We start from the raw sequence: 22,836 nt of genomic DNA, 5'->3' as shown, positions 1-22,836 counted from the left end.
ACGTAACGTTTACGAAATTATCAAGGTTATGTTATCAGGGTGATAATTTACAAGTGGTGTGACGTTTTCACACGTACTGCTGAAGAATTCCTAATTCCTGAATATTTGAGTATATTGTATTGTTATGATACCAACATTTCTCTAGATTTAAGTACATACTTTTATAATAGAAAATAAAGATCAAAAATGAAATATTATTGTTTTATTCCTTGATTTACAGGTGATAAAACTTATTTCTTTTTTCTGGACTTTAATCTGGGAATGAAGCTTGAGCGTTGATGTCTTTTGTTAAGCAAAAGCTTATAAATACATTTGAGCCTCTATTTGTAACTTTACGTTAAATCTAGTTAAGCTACTTAACTGATTTTTGACGTCTTTTGAAACAAAATTTCATCGCTAATGCAATATTTTGTGATAAATAACAATTTGTAGGAGTTTAGCGTTGAAAAGGGCTGTAGTAGGTGAAATTAGGGTTTATATTTTAATGTTATATTGTTATTCATTCTTATTATTTTTATTACAACGTCACCCACTTGTTCATACCTACTTATCTAAATTAAACGCTCACTTCGCAGTGAGTAAATGTATATGGTTTAAGAAACACCCATTAGTTACTTTCCATCCTACAAACGTCAAACATACAACTCTAATGAATAAAAATGAAGCCCCTTAAAGTTATAAATCACCAACAAATCGATCAAACGCCTCTAACCGAAACACGTGGACGCGTTTAAACTCGTTACACAACTAAATACAATACATTTTCATTGACAGAACTACTTTAACAACAAAAAGCCTCTACTTCGATTCAACACGGTCCATAAGACGCATTCATAACACGATAGAATCCCACTTCAAAAATAAACCAACCACTCTGGCCCGTCAAAATTAAAAACAAAACTCATAAGTCGAGTCATCAACATCAGTCAGCGATGATGCGCTGCACCGTTAGGCCGTCGACACAACGATCTACATATCGAGAGTCCTTTCCGTGAGAAAATCTTTAGAATCATCGACATCGACAGTTCTAATACATCCTATGCTCGGAGGCTGAGCGAAGGTTTCGTAGGTCGAAAAGCGCGCGAACGCAGTGTGGCGCCGATGCCCGTGCGCACAGCACGCTCACACGACTGCGCGTGCGCGACCACGCGACCACGCGACCTGTCAGCCGCTGTCAGTTCCGACTTCGAACTCGGAACGCGAACCTGGCAAATTGACTTTTAAAATGGAACGGATGACTTTCGACCTTTTTGCCGTTGACCTGACTTAAGGAAAGCTTTTTTTTGTTCAGGAGTGTTTCCTAAAGGGTGAAGTGACATTATTTTTAAAGCTGCTGTATTAAGTATTTCAATATTTGCTCGCAGTGTTCCGAATTCAGTGCTAAACGATCTCTAGGTCTGTTTAATATTCTGTGCGAGGCAAGGCGAAAATTTGACTGGAAGTGTGAACTGTATAGGTGTGAACTGTTGATTTGCTGAAAATTGTGCATCTACTGAACAGAATCTTTTTTTGCACATTTTTGGGATACATTTTTGGATTCAGGATTGCTACAGAACTTACGCTGCTTGGTAAGATCATGATTTGAATAATTTGCAAATTTTGTAAGCTAGCTTATAATTAGCACATTTTGAGAGGCTGCTGTTTTACATATTGTCCTCTTTCGTCTGCTATGGTCATAAGACTGTTAGACATAATATTCATGACCATTGTTCAGGATGTCATGCCATATATGTTAAAAATATGTATTTTGAAAAAAAAACCCTTTGTAACACATAAAATCATAGTTTTATTTAAGGCCACTCGGGTAAGGCTAGTATCTAACAAGCAGAAATAGTATAACTCATAAGATCTTTTTTTTGCAAACTATCTGTCGCAAATAATATTTTTAATTATTATGTTTCAAATATTTTGGTGTGAAATTCAAGTTCCTTGCAAATATTTCAGTTTCACTGAATTAACAATTGAACTCGTCCAGTTTACCAGATGTTGTTTGAGCATGTACTTCTGTCGAATTTTTGCTTATTTTTTTATTAACTTATTACATTAATGCTGCTTACCTACCTTTCTTAAAGAAGCTACAAATGATTCCTAATGGCATTATGAGATGGCTCTGAAAATTAAGGTCAAGGTAACAAATATATTTCTTTGTCATCGTCAAGACTCAATACAGTATGGTATTACGTTTTGTTCCTCTGATGCGGAATCCATATAGATATTATGTTTTGCAACAGTCATTACGACAGCAGTAGAAGTATTTTACATTTTCATGTTAAAAGAAACTGAGTATGGTACAGAGACAGGCGTTAAAGGATCAGCTCCTACTATCTTCTCTTATTTTTCCCGGATGGAGAATTTGCTTTGGACCAAAAGTATACTCATAACAGTTCAGTTGATCACAATAAGTCTAGTATTTTGAAGACTTCGTTTTCGACGTTTGTTCGTTTTGTCTTAAAGTACATGCTTATGGAAGAGAGTTTTAAATTCTGCTTTCTCACCTCTCTTTCGTAGGGCAACCTTCACTTAATCAAATGCTGCATTTTACCAGTTACCAGTAAAGTCAAAAATGATTTAAACTTAATAGAAATAGTATGAACTTCAGTCTACCAATCAGTCACTCTACAAAGGTTTCAAAGATTTTAACCTTGTCTTTTACATAATCACTTAATTTTCAGCCGACTGTCCTGCAACAGTGCGTTTATCACATCACGTGCAGGACTATTATTATATAGAACATACAATTAGACTACCACAATCAAGAACCATTTACAAAGCGTTTATTTTCGCACACCGACGATAAAGGAGGCTCGTACACCTACCTACCTAATTGACATAAAAAACTTAGGCACATAAGAAAAATAATACGATGCTATAATACTAGTCTATTCTGTTAGTTTTTGTGGTCTGTTATTTAATAGGTCAAACAAATGACGCATCTATTCGTTTTGTAGCCGATTTTTTTGAGGTGTTGATTGTAGGATGTTGTGTGTAGAGCTCATTTTGATATGAAAGGATGGTAAACGTTCGTATTTTTCGTCCTTTAGATTCTTCTTGAATATTGTTTGATATATCCTTTTTGGCAACCAGTCTTACTATGAGGTATCGTGTTGCCCAGGTTACTAGGTTTGGGAATTCAGATAGACAGTCATTCCTTGTATAACACTGGTACTTAGCTGCATCCGGTTGGATTGGAAGCCGACCTCAACATGATACTGAAAAGGTTAGGCTATAGTTTTTTAGAATACGATTATATAGCCATCATTTAATAACATAGTTGGAACTCTCATAGATTTCTAAATTGTTTCATTATCTCCATTGTCTCAGTACAATACAGCAAATTTTGAGACCTAGTTACTTTAATCATCTTGAAAGTTTTTGTGTTGCCTGTCTTTAATATTTTATTCATTAATTTTACAAATACTCGATAAATAAATATTGTTATTAACATCTGCTCTACTACTAACATTGCAAGAGCACCGTTTCAGGATGCGCAGTAATGTGTAAAGACGCAAAGCCGTCGGTAGATGCATAGAGTCACAGTTAAAGAATAACATTTCTCTTGTGGATTTTTTTAATGTAAATTTTTTAAACTTATTGACTAGATTTTTAAATTTGTGTAAAGTTATGTGTCGTTATGTAACGTTATGTACGTTGTCAATTAACAGTCTTATTAAACTGACAGTTTCAGTTTGAAAAAAAAAATCGTGTAACTGAATCAACTTAGAGCCATTATTTAGTACCTTACAAGGCATATTCTATTCAAGTTCAATATTATTATAAAAATCTGCGGATCTAAACTACGAAAATTACGAATTCGCGAAAAAAACAATAATCACAAAAGTGTCGGAAGTCTTGTTAATTAAAAAGCAAATCTTAAGTATACCAATTACAAATTAATCTTACCACCTCAATAAAATTAACTAGGTATATTTGATACTCAAACTTTACAGCTAAAACGTATTTATTTTATTAGACACTCATTAGTGTGTTTAGTTAACTATGCTCATCACTCAACAGTGATAAAGTTATAAAATACTAATCGGGTTCAAACGATACTGATTAACGATAATAAAACCAGTTTAAATTGATGTAGGCTCTTATCTTTGAACTCAAGTGTGCCGAAGATTTGTGGGAAATTAAAGCAAATTGATAGCAAATATTTGTGGAATCATTAACAGATTGAATTTAATGTGAACGTGAAATCAATTTCGGCTCTACGGCTTAATTCTGAAAGAATAATTTGGTGAGCGTGTTATTTTTAGCGAATCATAGTCTAGTTAGTTCTCTTTGGTTTATTTTAGTTTTAATCACGGCTGATTTATGGTTAAATTATAACAGTTTAGGTTTTTTTGTGAAGACGGTTATAGATTGAACTTGTTCGGAGGATCAAGACGATGACGTCGTTTGACGTTTGAACTGAGTTATGGAATTATGATGGGACTAACCGATAATAAACGATTAGATACAAGTCTTTAAAGTATTGGTTTGACGTAAATGATTAAATTATACTTTGAAGTATATTTGACTTTTCGTATTCTTTGGAATTATTTAAATCATTGTTTCGGTAGTTCCCAAGTTTTAAGCAGTTTATACCATCGAGAGTCCATTTCATAAATGTTTCGTATGTAATTTCTCGATTGACATTTATTTTTTATTAGTAGGACACAAACCTAAGAATATTATCTAAACTTTATAATAAAACATATAAAATGCCATGCTCTCAACTTGTATTACGCCAAGCATTAAGACAAGATCACCTCATCCTTGGACTATACTCAAATTTAATGATGTTGACCACTTTATCAATATTTATACCAAAATAGAGTCATAGCCATAAATCTTCTTTCTCTACGACCCCATGACCTATTCGTCTAGACTCTACATGACTCCTAAATTAAATTTGCCACCTCAAAGCCGCCGAAACTGCTTGTAAAACATTAGTACGATAATGAACATCTGCATTAGAAGCTAATTTCACCAATTATTTAGAACTAGTTCATATAGAAGGTACCGTTTGTATTAATCATCTACTATATCACTTTCAAAAGTGAATTTAAGACGTTAAAAAGTGATTGTTGTTGAACTACTCTTCATTCATTGTTATGGATAGATGAAAATATTTAAAAGTGCCCTTCCAAAATCAGTTCTTTTCAGTTCAGTGAAGATTTTTTAATAAGCCCATATGACTAACTATTTCGTAAAATTATATGAAATCGGCACTGACATAGATTGTTCTAAAGAAAGGTTTGGTGAAATGATAAATAAAAAAAAAATGAAGAAGAAATCCAATATACCAGTTACTTTTTTGAACGAGCCAAACTTTGCAAAAGTATTGAAATCACATGTAAAGTGTTAGTAAAACATCGATTTTCAAAACACTACGTTATTATGAAATATTAAGCAGTTTAAATCTTCCAGCATTGAGCCTTAAGGATTAAATTTAAGTAACAGATTCTCTGGAAATATTATTTTTCCTTAACCGCAATGCTAAAAAAACCTTAACATAGTTTAGCTTTATTTTTGCTTCAACAAATATTGTTCTACATTTCTCTGGTTAGGACTATAACCTAACAGTTTTGGTTAAAGGAGTAGATGGTTTTACTAGCAGACACATGTATTATGTCAATGTAAATGATTTCAGTAACAGCAAGACAAAAATTTCAATTCATTTCCAAAATTATAATATGCAACCTTCTCCCACATCATTGTTTTACGAAACCTTCTAAAACATTCAGCAAGACCTATAAGCAGGTTACAATATTAAACCTCAAATGTCGATCTATATGTCATAATACTCATAATAAAAGTATTCGGTATAAGAATGGGAGTGAAGCAGTTACAAGGTTAATAGTCGTTACTATAATGTCAGATAGTCAGAATTGCCGTGACGTAAAGATGAAAAAAATGCGATCGCCTTTGTAATGGTCGATTTGAATTGGTGTGTCATCTGTGGTGGCTGGAAGTGGCATGTTATTGTAGAGCAGGAAAATATGAATTATGACTAGATTAAATTAAAATTTATGTATAAAATAATAGTAAAAACGAGGTATTTAAGTGTGACAGTGGGTTAAAATTCACCCTTAAGTGTCTTTCTGGCTTTGTCTCTATAAAGTGGAATGTAGAGCCAAATAAACGTCACTTAGGTATAGTTAAGTATCGGTCTTGAAAATGGCCGTTAGTCTTATTACTCAAACTGTTTACTCAATAACGAAAAACTTCCTTAAAAACGCCGAAGTAAGAAATTTGTTTAATATTGGCTAGCGTTACTGTTCTTGTAACGAAGAAAAGTAGCCACTTCCAGTTAATCTATGGATTATAAGAGAAAAATTTTGCTTAGTAAAAAGCTTGGTCAAAAACACTCATTGGAACGAACAAATTTAGCTGTCGATGAACTCCGACCTGTATTCCGTAACACATAATTAAAACTATACGGTCCTACTCTGAGTATTATTACTATAATTAAAAAAATAACCGCAGAGTAGGTAAACTGAAGTCAACTTCAAAAACGACCTATAGATAACCATTTAAAATTTCTTACAAAGGAAAATCTTCATTAACTTGTTAGTACAGATACTAAATGTTTAAACACGTACCTAGGTATCTGCATCTTTATGCGTAAGTTAAAATATAGAATATAAAAATAACTCTCTCTATATGTAGAAAAATGTAGTGTTTACCATCAATTTATTGAAGGCGACGATCAGCAAACAAAACGTATTTTCAACAAAACCCTTTATGCGTACTCGCGGTATTTCTTGAATAACATAATAAAATATTAAGATGGAAACACAAAGATCTTTTTAAAAACAAAATACTCGAGATGAGACCCGTCGCGGATGCGAGCAAATATTTAAATTTCAATTCGAACGTCGCATATCAATGGAGAGCCATAAGCCACCGGATTTTTATTTTTTTTAGTCAGCCAGCACTGAGACAATAAAGAAAAAGCCATAGGGGGAAAAGGAAAAAAACAATTCGAAAACAGCATCTAGATTCGAAACACTGGCTGATTCGAGGTTGGAAACAAAAGAACTCGGCTCCTGCCTGACCGAGATCTTGGCTTACGCGGGCGCATCTCGTTTACTTTTTTATTTTACTTTTTTTTTGTTACGTTGCATCCATGTGATTTCTTTTCTCAGATGCATCACAATGAGACGGCCTATCGAACGTCAGTAGCTATTTTTGTAATAATTACATACGAGTTGCAATGATAAATATGTGTTTGTTCAATGAAAAGTAGAGATTAAAAGCATATTCGCAAAATGAATTTCAGCATTATCCGTATACAAAAATCGAAATGTATAATTGAAACTGAAGTATAAAAATTAATACAAAGTCATGGATGTTTAAATAAAATACTATAGCAAAAATAAAACATTCAGAGCATGAATAAAAAGACCACTTCAATTTGTTAGTAGTAAAATAGTGATCTCGAACTTGTTACCGCGAAAAGGCTACTGGACTTTATAAAACCATATAAAATATCTTAATTCAACCTTTTCTTCAGCTAATTAAAAACTGGTCACTTCATTAATATTATTTGAATATATAAAAAATATCGTTGCTACTTTGTTTATTAGTAATTATGAGCAATAGCTATAATTATCTGTATTTAATACCAATGAGGTTGTAATCTTGATCGAAGGTTAGATCATCGCCGCATTTATTTATCTGTGCATGGGAAATATCGTAAAGGAACAGGATTCGAATTCGTATAGGATGTAAGCTTACTCATCTTTGCCTGTAATGAGTAATAAGTGTTCTTTGAATTGTTGAAAATTAAAATGGTATCTGAAGTTGTTGTTTTGTTTCAAGCAGACTAAGTGTTTTCCTCGTTTTGATTTTGTTTTTTTTTTATTCCTATTATTATTTTTAGTTATGTTGAAAAGGTATTTGGTGTTTCGTGAAGTTTTTATTCAAGTTCTGAAGATATGACTCTTAAATTTATAATGCCCATGTTGAAGATGACATAGAAGAACTAGGTTTATTTCCCCCGTTTACCTTCTATACAATAACAATATTAAACGTTTTAAAACTCTGATTTTACATTATAATCTGATTATTTGTAGAACTATATTTACAAGCTGTTTTAAGTAATATCAATAACATTCTATAATATAAACAAAAAAACACAGAAATATTGTAATATTTCCATAACCCCTTATTACTACATTTACCACCACCACTCTGAAAAGGCTCAAAAACCATACCTACCTAAAAAAAAAAACTAAAACATTCAAACAAAGACCACCTGCGTCCAACCCTGTAAGTAAGTAACTGCTAAGTGGCAGTGTTAATACGCCGGCTACTTACCACACAACACCCTCTATAAACATTGAAAACATTGAACAGTCCTACTTGCTAATGTCCGTGTTAAGAATTTGGGTACAAATATTTGTGAAGAACAGTTTTCGGTAAATTAAGGAACTTGGGTATACTGGTACAGGTGTGAGTATTTTGTTTTTTTTTTGGAACGTGCTACTGTTTATTTGTTTTGTTTCATATGAAATTGTTTTTTTTTTTCAGTAGTAGTTCTAGCGTAGTACATTTGATACTTTGGAGTTTTTGATATTTCGACACTTTTTCTTGAGTTTATCAACTACATTTTAAAAATACGTATTTATCCTGGAGTGCGTCAATTTTCCTTTTGTTCTCAGGCTTCTTATCAAAAATATTTATTTTGACAATGGGTACGATCGAAAATCGGTCATTTTCAACAAGGTGCAACTCGCTATAACTCATACATAAATTCGTGTCAACAGCTACAAAATCATAATCTTCGACTATATCACAGCATAGAATACTTCTTCAGGGTTATAAAAGCGACTTTATGTGACCCGACGAGCTACATCGAATCATTCACCGCGCTTCTATGAGTATTACAAGGAGCTAAGAATGGGGATGGACTTGGCATTTTGTGTACCGTATCTACTGTTATCATTAAAACTGAAGATACATTAAGACCCGGAACATTATCTTACGAAGATACATATTAACGTATCTGCCTTCATAAAGAAATGAACAATTAATTCCCAGTTAAACAATATTTAACAGCCTATAGCCAGCGTATCACAAGCGTTCATAAAACACCAAATTGAATTCAAATACCACATCCAAAATATTTTAGCATTATCGCTCCACGTAACAAACTCAAGCTAATCGCGCCCATTATATTCTACCAGAACTAATTCTTTCTTATCATAATTCGAATCGACATTCTGTATGAGTTTCGTATGACAAACCTCTGTTTTATTGTACGGTTATTAATTTTTGTAACGTTGGTAGCTGTACTATTTGTGTCATTACACGGTCAGGTAAGGGCCGGTTCACTCAACTTGCTCTTGGTTTTAGGTCAATTAAGTCAGGCGTCGAAGTTTTAAAAATAGAATATGATGATAGAATAAAGCGTTTTTAAAATTGTACATGAAGGTTGACATATAGTTGATATAGTTTTAAAAAGGTTTTAACAGTTTAGTGTAGATAAACTGTGTTTATACAATTAATCAGTGCTGGTTCATGGTTGCTTTGTGAGTAATATGCCACCATTTTTTTAATATAATTATATTACCTACACCGATACTTTGCTTTCCCCTATAATACACTAATATACATAACTAACAATAAATATACACAAATACCCACTTGTTTTTATTAACGAAAACTTTATTCAGTTCTAAACATAATTTTTATTTGATACAATGCAACAATTAAAATAACTAGGAAGTAAAGGAAGGTTTGACGAGTAGAGCCTTGGAAATATAATACAGAGATCTGTATTCGCGTGCGATTAATTTGACCAATCAAATTGATAATTAATCAAATCGCATGCAGGTGTTGATAAATAATGGTCATAAAAAAATTAGGTTTAATATAAAACTTAGTTTAGCGGAAATTTAAAAACTATCAAGAGACTTCACTTCACAGACTACATCTTGAAATAAAATGTCACAGTAACTTACTCTTAAGTTTGTGGACTTAAATCTAAGTCAGTAAACGTTTACAATACTCATCTGAAACATTTAAAACGTAAAGTCTGCGTGAATACAACCTATTCAATGCTTAGGAGAAGAATCATGTATGCATTCATGCTAAGTATTTTTGATTTGCCAAAAACACATCATTTTAATATAATAGCAATCTGATCAGTATATAAAAAAAATGTTCTTTTAATGTAACAAAACACTTCTCTGAAGTTAACTCTCCATTTATTTTTTCTAAGGGTGCTTAAAGAGTATTTAAATTGTATATGTTAGTCTCCTTATTATTTCAAAGAACAATAGTTAAACAACAGTCGTATATCAACGAGCTAAGAACTTTCTCTAGAACAATTAATTTCCAGGTATGTCTGGCGTTATCAAAGTCATCTACTGCCGCTCAGGTCATCTACGCATTTAGCTTAAATCTTATGTCCAATAACCTATTGTTAGGACCAATACAACCACATACAAAAGTCACGGCTGGCTTCCATATTGGCATATTGCAGGCCCTACATGGTACGGACCTAATGACCTACGACATTTCAACCAGTAACGCTAGCCTGCTCTATCCTTGCGAGGGTGACAAGGAGAGACGATCACCATAATAGAATATCAGTGTTTGTTTTATTCGATTTGTAAGTGGCTAGGATACAGAATCTGCAGTTTCTCATATTGTTTCTTTAGTGTGTGAGGGTGTTTTGTTTTTTTTTGAGTGAATGATAAACTTTCCCATGGGTTCTGATAGGAATGTACAAGGTGAAATAATGTATTTGTATTAGCTGGTATTGGGACATTATTAAGCTACCTCTGAAAGACTTCTCGCCACATGTATTTATACTTAGGTATATTGAGAATTATTACGTTAACGATATGAACAGTATCAAAGACTTTGTACGATGAAAAAAAAATACTGATTTTCTTACTAAATAACGTACTGGTTCCTAATATCGTATGGAAAAGAAATAGCTTCTTACCTAGAACTAATTGAGCAACATTAATAAAATCCCTCCTACACATTAATAATCGTTCTCGTTTGTATAAAGAAAATACTCCATACTTAGCAATATCAAACAAAATAACCATTTATTGAAATCTAAATAACGACGCATTTAACTTGCACCAATTATATTGCTTTTACCAATAATAACACGAAAAATTACACACTAAAATATGTCCGATCACTCCGAAAGTGGGTGTAATCACTTTAATGTGCGTCCTTAGTACACATCGGGCCAAAATTATTGGTGCTTTGAAAACTATAATTTGTTTACGATGAAAAATGTGCGTAAAAGGTATGCATTATGAAGATAACGTTAATATAATTGCATATCATGACAAGTATGGTATTTTGTGAGCAATATCGTTGTGAATTGGGTTGCGTCATAGATTTAGGAATGTAATGCCAAGAGCGGATCGTATCTATAGGCATTTAGCGTTGTCGTTTTTTTATAGTTTATTATACAAGGTTTATAAAGGGAACTTGTCCATCTGTCACTAGCCTATATTTCATGAATTCTGGTAGCCAGACGGTTGAAATTTACACGGATGACATATTTCTGCTGCCGCTCTAACAAGTAAAAATCAAGGGTTTCAACTTTTTATCTTAATATACATAATTTTCGAATTTTCGAAAGTGTTGCTAAATTAAAATGTACGCAATACCCCTATCTATTTCATAGGAAATAAAACATAACCTTGACTCTAAAGGCAGGACGGCAATCAATCAAAACATCGAAAGTCGTATTACCTTGCAGTTCACAACCATACTTCGTCTGTTTGAAAAACTACCATTAAAGTTTCAACAACCTTTTATCCATTCAAACCTACCAATTTAAGCAAAAACATGGTATTAACGAAATATAAATCAATCATCGATCGACACCAACCTCATGTCGGCTTAACCTTTGCTCTTTATATCCTAACCCTCAACGCAGGCACTGCAACAAAACCTTACATTACGCAAAGAGACATGACATTTAAAACATAATCAATCATTCAATAATTCCACAAAAAAGGAACAAAAGAAAACCGGTATGTTATGATACAGTTAATAAAATAACACTCGGTAACCGATGCCAGCTTCACATTGGCTCGTTGAGGCGAAAAAGGTAATAAATGCTTAGCGTTTTATGATTGCGGTTTGACGTTCCATATAAGTCTTGCTTTGTCAATAATTAGCGCTCCTCCCATGCCCATTTATGCCAGTTTTCTGGCGCCTGCCAATGATTGGCGTAAGCCCGCGTTGGAACGCTAATGAAGAATGTTTAGCATACCATTTTTGTTTTACGGACTCCATGTGTGTTTCCATAAAAGGTGTCGTCAACTGTTTGTTTATTTCTTTTAAATGGTGGCTACTTTTTGTGGGCAGGTGTGTTTTATAGTATGAATATTCAGATGTTGTAAACATTTTGTTCAATTTATGTAGTGAGAGCATATTTACTTTAAGTATATATGCATTTTCTTCGGCAAGAATTTTAAATGGTTTGATAAAATAAGGAAGTCTCAATTTTGCACTTAAATAAATTGTCGGTGTTGTGTCAATGTTTAAGCTATTACTATGGTATATTATTTATGCTACGTAACAACTACGTCAAAATCTATCTAATTTGTGAATCCCGACTCATGACGTATTTTATTTCTTGGTAGTTTAAAATCTACAACCTTGTTAACACATTGTATTCTACGCGTAGACTATGATTATTTTGATAATTCAATGACAAATGATTTGAATCTAGAACATTAGGTCTACGAAGATTTTTTATTTTATTTAGGCAACTGCGTACTTACTTTGCTGATTTAATTAGTCCTTCTCTTCTATTACTTAGAATAGACCTACATCAATGCTCGAGAGACAAGAAATTCTTCACTAAACCGCTGTCTTGACCTCAGGTGTGACGTCAGAGGAGCTGCGGTCGTCGTGTCGCCAATGATGACAACGGGCGGGGCGCGCGGGGACGCCGACCAGAGCGTGCCGATATACCTGACGCACTCCACAAGCCAACATGTTCACGAGGTATGGTAAGATTGGAAACCTTTTACAAGCATTTTAAGAAAAATTATATTTGTACCATAAACGATACTAGCTTGTTACCTAATTGATACAACGACTTACTCACGCGTATTCATCGGGATTGTCCAACTAGTTTCGAACCCAAAAGGAGTCTTTAATCATGAGCTGACGCTAATCTACTGTGTCAGCACATGCAGGACTCTGGTTGTATCATTTTAATTCATTCACACGAAATTTACTCCAAAACAACCCCTACATATTTAGCATATTACTGTCCCAAATGAGGACAAAAGCCTCTTTATAGAAGAGAATAATTTGAGATTGTTATCTACGCATTATCAAGAGGGTTTTGGGTTATGGGAAAAACCAAGTCGCATTTCCTTTCAATTATCTTACTTAAAATTTTCGTAAATTATTAACAGTAAAGCCTGTTGAGAAAAACTGGCAATTAAAATAACAAAATCAAAAGCCATAATAAAACAGTCATTATTATAAAGAATATTACTGAAAACAAAATTAATTTAATTGGAAAAGTAACAATCTTCTCTCTCTGACGTAGCTTGTGCAAAGAAATTAAAATCGTATAAAATACCAACAGAAATATTGCATTAAGGAAATATACGTGTATTTATGCTTAAAGGTGTAAGCATAATGAACAATTAAAGTCCACGTTCATAAAGGAAACGGTATTAACGCGTTAATTCAAATATAATGGTGAAAGCTTCCTGACTATGAAATTTTACGATGACGAGGATATGCGCACACGCATTGTCAACACGTCGTTAAAATTGTATTGACACCAATTAGTGTATACCACGGATTGTTTTTTTTAACTAAATTAACGATATTAATAAAAATGGATGTAAATCTATAAAATGCTTTAGGTAATTCCAAAGCAGGCTAAGTACCAATGTCATTTTCAAAGTGAGAAAACGGTGAAGGAAAATATTGAGAGGGAAACCGAGTGAAAACGATCAAATATTGGAATCTGAAATGGCCAATCGGCCGAGAGATAGGTGATCAAACGCTTAATGCCTCCTTACATGGCAGGAGAATTCTGAGTAGTGGGATGCATATAGGCTGGTATTCACTCTTTGATTTTAAAATTTGTCTATCTTATTCAAAATCTAAATTTCATTTCCTTAATTTTTGCGCCAATTAAGCTATGAGACAGGGCTATTATTTCTGTCGTCATACTTGATTATATTAAAATAAAAATACAAATAATGACTCAATCCAAGGACTGGTTCGTTCACGTAAAATTTTGCACAATTTTGCGTAAAACAGTCACGTATGTACACGCCACGTGGAACCCAAGATCGTGACAATGAAACAGGAAAATTGCCTTCAAATACCGTTAGAAGAACAATTTAATTTACATATATTAAGTTTTATATTCCAAGCCTTTGTCAGCCTTTTCGTGTGCTATGTGCATGATTTTTTATTTAAGACCAAGGCCCCGATTCTGCTATTTTATAATGACCGATGAATGAATGGCAATTGGATTAAATTTGAAATTATTCCTATTCTCTTAAGCATTTTGAAAATAAAATAATTGGAAATTAATTGTATTGTCCTTGAGTGTACCGTCCCATACTGAGTATTTAATTTTAATGTAGGAAAAAATGCGAAAAGTGTCGTTTTGAGGGGTCTTGGGGCGTTTCGCACAACGAGTTATTAGAACCCCGGTCCGAATCGCCCAAGTACTATTTTTGAATAGGTCGATTAACACCACAGTGGTTGCAGCGGTGCGAATAGCCCAAGGTATCTTTTGGAATGGGTCGATTCGGACCACTGCGCGAAAGTACTTAATAATCATATCGTGTATCTTGATTTCAACTCATAGAAATAATTAAAGATTTCTAATCATTTGGACAGACGATTAGAAAAGTGGTAAGTGTAAAAAAATATGCGATTTAAAAATCATGTTTAATATACAGTCAGTTTCATCAACATAATTAGCCTAAAGCAGACTTGCTTATCACAGATTATGATTTACATAGTAATTTACTTATAACTAGTTAAGTATGTACAATCAAATGGTAAAACAAGTGTATATTAATATTAGCTATATTTTGGGTTGTTCTATTGTTTATGTGACCGGTAAGTCAACTTTTTACCAAAGGGATAATAAAATTTTACCTGAGATTCTTGGAATGTACTTGCTTGTGCACACCATCACCTTTTTTCATGTATTTAATGTATGTTTACTACATTTTAAGCCAATCAATATATTTAGTAAGTAAAAAAAATGTAAAATGCAAACGCATCAATACTTAATATGTAGCGGGCCTACGATATCTTTTATCATTTTGTGCCTGGTTGTACTGTACGAAATGTACAATAAAAACTACATCTCTTCTATCCGACTTCACGTATCCAAAATTAGAAATGTTTTTTTCCTATATTGTGGTCCGAATCAACCCATTACCAAAAGTTCTTGGGCGATTCGAACTGCGGTGCGAAAGGACACATTCAAAAAGAGCTCTTGGGCGATTCATACCGCGGTTCGAACCGGTCACGGTGCGAAACGACTATACACCCGTTTTGAGCCCATTTTCATTCATTCATCGGCCATTGTAAATAGCAGAATTGGGGCCCAGAACATTGAACACGTTACTTAATAGGTTTGGTAGAAGATTTAGACTTTAGATTCCTTTACTATTCTATTCTATGGCACGAAAGTTTACTTATTTATTTGATTTATAAAATTAGTTTAGCCACAAGTACATAATAAATAAAAAAATTGACGTTAGCAAAACGCAAAATAAATCTCAAACTGATTTTTAAATTATAATGTCTCTAATGCTTGATAACAGTTTGTCTCTCTTTTACTAATAAAAGCATTACGTACACGTATCACAGCAGAAGCGATACAAAAATCTATGTGTATTTTATTATACGTTTACTATAATTTTAAACAAAAACCTGTTCCGGGATTTAGCCATAGAAACGTAACTAATACACTCACATTCATAACATTAGAACGACTGATGCAACTGACGCCACAAGGAACGACGGTTGCGACAAATATTCGTTTCAATCTTAATTACTTCCCTCATTAAGTATTGGACAAATATCGGATTAGAATTATGATAGCATTGAATTTGCTAATGGTAAACTGTGGGGCTGGTGACAGGTCGTTAGCAAACGCCTACGCCGTTCTGAAAGCGAGCGGTGAACGTTGACACTTGCTCCACTCAATATGCAAGACGTAGCCTGGAAATATATCAAATATTCACCTTAGAATTGAAATTAAACTACGAGTTATGTGATAGATTAAATCAGTACATAGGTTTTATATTTGAAAAATGTAGCCTGAAAAGAAAGACATGTTTTGTCTTAAAATGTATGGCACTAATTTGCAAAAAGCGCCCTGTGAAAGACTCACCAGAATACCTCATCCCACAAATATTTATCTTGAGTGGAAATCAAACTCAGAACCTCGGGTGTAGCAGTTAGAGCCAGTAACTACTAGACCAACAGGTCCGTCAAATCAAATCAAAACAATTTGGATAACTTTTGATCCAGTCGAATCTAGACGGCGAGAGAATAAAAAATAACCAGAGTTTCACAATACTCCCAATTTGATAATAACTACTTTAAATACTTTAAGTCAATATTAAAGTTCCAAAGCCAATATTTTCAATTTAATTTATCACATGCCTACGTCACTGCGATAAAAATTGTAAATGTACTAATGGAATTTACAAATAAATGGAAACGAAATTTTAAATATAACATTGTGAAATTGAAATGCAGGCGGTCTTTTAATTCAAGCGTTTTGGGAACCAGTAAACATTGAATGAACCTTTCTAAAGTGGTTGTCTTATTCAATGATTAGTTTCAACCTGGTCAAGTGCAAAATGGACTCGCAACACTAAGGTTAAAAAACAATTGTCTATCAGCCATAGTAGTTGTCGTAAAGGCAACCAAAGGTGTTCATCTTCTGTGATAACTTCAACTGTCTTGCTAGCATGGTTTATAAGTTGCCTGGTGACAGCCAGACTTATAGACGGACAAGCAAGTAACGGAGTTTCAGCAAAAGGGCTCCGTTTTTGTCCATCTTTATTTATCCTAAATAAAATTAAAATTAAATTACCTTTTATTAAACAAGACGTTAATATACACTCGATTCATCTTCATTATCTTACGCCAGTTGCATTCCACTGCTGAACATAGGCCTCTATGAAGTGACGTCAATACGAGTTACGATTAAAAACTAAACAGTCCGTTAGAACCTAAATTTCTGTGTGACGTCAAAATACAATACAAAATTACCGAGAATTTGTCTTAAATTCCTACAATTTTTCTTGATAACTCAAAATTATCATAAAAATAACTTTTTATGTCAACTAAGTTGGTACATAGTGATGTCAAATTGGTTAGCACTAAACGTCACAATTGAGTGTCAAACGAAACGTCATTTCACACGTTATGAAAGAATTGTCATGAATAGTATACCTAACATTTGAAAATCTATGACCAATATTACTGTTCGATTTTTATATTAGTATTTCATGACGTTGCTTTATGACTGAAATCATATTAAATTTGCCTAGTAACAAAAATTGTAAGTCATTACAGTGGTGAAAGCAAGTCGTGGAAAGGTAACAAATAGATAGGTGCCAATGCGACCCATTTTAAATTACAACATTGTCTCATAAAAATCTAAAAATTGAAAGCTGATGTATTTACAACTGGCCTTTACTATAAAGTATCCGTTATAATATGTGTAAAATACTTATTTGTGAGTCCCGGCTGTTATTCATACATATTGAACAGTCTTTAAGGGTAGTCGAAAACTTGAAATTCTGACAACCAATCTATCTAAGCGGTAAAGTATTGCCCAGGTGGGTTTAGGAGTTCAGATAGGCAGTCGCTCCGTAAAACACCGGTACCCAGCTGACCCCAACATAGTTGGGAAAAGGCTAAGCTGATGATGAAGGGTTAGTTCAAATACATAACATGTAGCAAAAGAATTATGTGCACACACTATTTAAAACTTTCCAATATCGCAAAAATTACTGGCCCCAGAATAATATAACAACATAATATACGTTTTAAACTCCAACTATAAAAGTAACAAATGAAAAATAGTGGACCTTCAAATTGTTGACTAAAATGGTCTGCGCCGGCGTTCCGCGCATAACTCAAATTGTCTTTATATTTTTTGTTCAGTACAAACCACTCAAAATAACGTAATGCTCGTAAGGCCATTACGGAATCGAGTACACGTCTGGCCACAAAAAGTTGTTGACAGAAATAGTTTAATATAAATAGTAGTTGATTTTTAGGCTGGGAAAAGTCAAATCTGGTGATGGTTTAAGTTTTGGATTTGTATACGTGAATTACGAAACCTTAACATCTACTTTCGCCATAAATATCAATTTATACCAATAAAAAAAACAATATTGAATTGAAATCACCGCAAAATCATAAAAAAGTTAGCAATGATGCTTATGGAACGTAAAAATAACTTTATCATCTTTGAAAATGTAAGAACCTTTTTTTACGAACTTTTAATATTATCGCATAAGACAGTACTGTAGCTCGCGTCTACTCAATCCTTCAATATATATTTTGACAACTTCCAAAGCACGACCTATTAAATCAAGAACTCTAATCATAACATCCCGTTACGTGTACTGCACCATTAATCATACACTGCAAGTACAAATAAGTGTACAACCACATGTCACGCTAATCCCGGCACGTGGACAGACGTCGATGGTCCACATGATAGCCGACGTAAGCCGATCAACGCGCGCAGGTTTGTTTGCTCGGAAGTGTACCTACATTCGGGGGAAATTGTGCTGAGTTTTATTGTGTTGTGTTTGTTTTTAATGTTTTTTAAAAGACTGACGAAATAATTAGGTAGAATACTCTTATTGTATTTGTAAAGTTTAAATTTAAAAAAATATTGAGACGTTCGACAAATATGAAACTTGTTTTTCAATACATTTGAGCTTCTTGATCTGATCAGCAGAAAGGGTTCTCTGCACCAGACAATGCACAATGTAGTACAATACACAAAACTCTTAAAATCACGTTAGTGTTAGAAAATTTGCGACAAAATACATATATCTGCTCCCTCTGACTTATTATACCAAAGCATTGTCGGAATAAAATCAAAACGATACATAATATCGATGACTGTACTCGCCTGTACATTACACAACTAGCCAACATCAGTTGCCCAGCGACACATCTTTGACAGTTAGTTGACAGTCGGATACGACAGAACTGAGTGTTTTGACACAATCACATGTTAATGAACAGGTTCGGTGTAATTAAAGCATTGTATTACAACTAAACTCATTAAGAGTATAATAAAACGGTACATCGGTTTTAATTAGTGTCGGAGAGGTTACGAATTAATTTGGTAGCATTTGTATTTTATGTAGCAATGAGGTATTGATTCGAGGTAGAAATAATATTACTTACAGTAAATTTAACGTTAATTTTTTTTTAGTTACAAAGTGTTTTGCAAACTCTAGAACTTTCCAAAAACAAAAAGGAATTGTGTATGTTTTTTAATTCACAAACCATGTTGGACTAATATTTGTGCCACAGATGCTTGTTTTGAGTCTAGGTGTATTTATGCTTGACACAATTAACTCGCTTGAAACAATTAATTATTGCAAAAATGTATAAGTTTTAGAATAGGTTGAAGACTCACAGCAAAAGCACTTAGGAAGCGGTGAAGGGTGGGCGAAACTGGGTGCTGTCCAATGTAACCTGACCTTCAAAAAGTGCTACTTAGTAGCCTAATTTGAATAAATGAATTTTGATTTTGCTAGCAAAACAAAATAATAATAATATTTTTTATCGGAATCTTAGAGGAAGACTAGAATAATTTGACACTTAAAGGTTTCTATTTCTCATACTTATGGCTTGTAAGTAATAAATATCGTGCAAGTGCTAAGTTAATGTAATACTCATGTAAGTTAATTCATAACATGACTGTATTATGTTCCGATGAATTCATTCATTATATTTCTGTTCATCCTTATAACCGCAACACCACAACATGAAATACATTAAACACGATTTGTAAATAAATGTAAACTGATTACGTAATTTAATTTATATTTCTAATTAACATTTTCTTAGTTGTTTCCATAAAATCACGCTTATTTTTTTTCTGTCTGAACCTAAAACATAGATTTTATTGAATTAACTTTGTTAATACTCCGCCGTACTAAAACAAAAAGCTATCGCTAAGGGTCGGCTGTCGGTCTGTCTTTCCATCCAACACCAGGCTGAATCTTTTGAATTAACTTAAAGCAATATATGACATTCAGTAAGAGTGTAATAAAATAATTATCAAAACAATTTAGGAGTGAAATTAATATTGAGACTAGCAAAAAAATGAATCTACCTTTCCAAAGCTAAATAAGATTATGAAATTAAACCCAAGCACTTCAAACAGTTCTGTATTAATAAAGCTGAAGCAATTAAAAAGTTACTCAAAACTTAAATCAAGATCAATCAGAACTAATGTTACTAATGCACAACAAATTAAAAGAAGAAGACTTTTAATATTTTAGATCCTTAATGCGATGAAATCTTTTTGATAGACTATCATTCTGCCGAAATGATTTGGGAATCTACACATCCTTGGCGCATACAACAAACACATTCAAATCGGTCAAGCCGTGTAGGATAATTTAGTGAGATACACATGAACCTTAACGAACATCACTAAAAAACAGCTGTCAATAATTTCAAGTTGCTTTCTTGAACAGTGAAACATAAAGCCCACCCTGAATTGTAAAACACCCGTAACAATACAAGCAAACATTGATTACGCCACCCACCTAAAAACATTAACCCAATCATTCCCAAACTTTCATTTTAATTGCCCAATACGAGATCACAAACTGAATGTTCAAATCACTCTAAAACTCGGATGTATCTGACAGCCGTAGAAAATACACAATTAACAAGCTCATGCGTATTACCTTAATGGATTTATGTACTTATTGATGAATCAATCAAGAGTCCACTCACGCCTCTTCTGGGGCTTAATTGATCGGTACGGTTAGAATGTATTCGCTGTATCCCCTGTATATACCGTACACGCCGTATGCGGATTGATCGCTTTGTTTTGCCGACCGTACAGCCTCGTGTGTGTACTCAGTTTTGGTATTGCCTCCCGTAATTGGTTTGTTTTAGATTAGAATTTATGTCTTTGTACAGTTTAAATTGTTTTACTATATCATTATTGTTCGGTGGTTAACTCGTAACTTCGTCGAAAATGATATAAAAGTTTGTGTAAATGAAAATTTAGGAACATCATACAAATGTGTAGTTAATAATAAGCATGTGAAAACTACACACTATCGTAGATGGTTTCTAGTAAAAAGTATTGAAATCAATTTGTCACTTGTCTACACTGAAAAGTTTTTATTTAATCAAATGTTTTACTTTATGTCGTCTCATTAGAAAATAATGTTTTGTATGTGTTGTTTCCTTAATATTATTTGTTAGTAATAATATTTACTATCAAATGCGACTAATTAATTTATATGTTGTTGTCAATGAATATTGATAGGATGTCTAGCACACCGCCGTGTAATATTGAAGATAGTAAATTTTACTTTTATGTACAGTCACAGTTATTACTTTGATTCTATTTTAGATCCTAATATTAAATGCTAACTTTTTAACTAACGCATTACATGTTTGTATTAAATTCAAAAAACGATAAATTAATGCAAAACCTTGTCAAAACATCAAGCCTTCGAAGGTCAAAAATTAACTAGAACATGCTTCAATATTCGCGTTAATTTTCTGTTTCCGTATTTTGCAAGAAAATATATCAAAAACAATCCACAAACAACAAGTTTTACAGCTCGAAACGACAATTAATTTTGTTCTGCCGTAACACAGAAATTCCCACACCCTTATCATATCGACAAACAATAACTTACATCGTATCAATTGTACATTTAATTCTCCAATTCCAATAACTCATATTTAAGCTAGAGTTAAGTTCGATAAGCTAAATATTTTAAACCCGTAGATAACCTTACAGTGCGGTGTGATAGCAGTCTAAGTACCTCTCGTTCCCACGAATGCAGATGGTCATAAATTATAAGGATCCAATAACAGTGACTATTAAATCAGTTTCCCTACGCGGAACTGTTTCATATTTAATAATAATGCACTTTGCACTCGGAGCGGGGATTTAAATTAGAGCATTCGTATTTATGAAGTGTCGTTGTGAGGTGATTTAGTGGGATTCGTGTGTTACGTTTTTACGATATAATATATATGATTTCTATTTACAATAGAGCTGATGGAGATTTAGGTAATAAGTGGTAAAGACTAGAATGATTGACCTCAGAAAGGATTGACGTGTCATTGTAATTTATAGCAATCCTTATGAGAAGAAATGTATTTGAAATATTTTTTTTTAGTTTAAGTCACCTCGAAGAAAAAAGAAAACATAGACTCTTGATTAGATTCACGTCGTTTAGTATAAATAAAGAAAAAAAATATAGTCAATATAGGTACGTGCTCTCTATAATAACTAAGTTGAAATAAAATAAAACCTTTCTCATCTACACTGTTATACAATATCGAAGTTTGATCGCTTTACTATTTAGTATTTCAGTAAGTTGTTTTTTTTAAGTAATCGCTACCTCTAACTTACCAGGTTGATGGACTATTATTCTAATTGATCCGAAGTTTTATAATACATTTGGTGTGTAAAGGCCATGAGAAGCAACGCTTAATGCCTTGTCAGTCACTCTGATAGGTAGCTTTTAGTGTTTGAGAAAAGTAAACGGAATTTCGCAAGTTCCGTTTCGTAACATTATTAATAGTTTATTTATATTAACT

General features: G+C 33.1%; 1 protein-coding gene across 3 annotated transcripts in view; it reads left to right on the top strand.

Annotated features, from left to right (window-relative positions):
• The first annotated feature begins 474 nt into the window (after positions 1-474).
• LOC113499710 (neuronal PAS domain-containing protein 4B-like) overlaps positions 475-22,836 on the top strand; it is a 114,630-nt gene continuing 92,268 nt past the window's right edge. For 2 of the 3 annotated variants that reach the window (XM_026880275.1, XM_026880274.1), the window contains exons 1-2: positions 475-1,568; positions 12,864-12,992. In XM_026880275.1, coding sequence (XP_026736076.1) covers positions 12,901-12,992 — 92 coding nt within the window. In that variant the 5' untranslated portion in view covers positions 475-1,568; positions 12,864-12,900. Of the gene's footprint in view, positions 1,569-12,863; positions 12,993-22,836 lie in introns of those variants that run through there. The other variant, XM_026880276.1, reaches the window with a different exon arrangement.

This window comes from Trichoplusia ni, chromosome 12 (assembly GCF_003590095.1).
Source record: "Trichoplusia ni isolate ovarian cell line Hi5 chromosome 12, tn1, whole genome shotgun sequence".
NCBI lineage: Eukaryota > Metazoa > Arthropoda > Insecta > Lepidoptera > Noctuidae > Trichoplusia > Trichoplusia ni.
The sequence above is the reverse complement of the archived record's forward strand: the minus strand, read 5'-3'. Positions and strand labels throughout refer to the sequence as shown.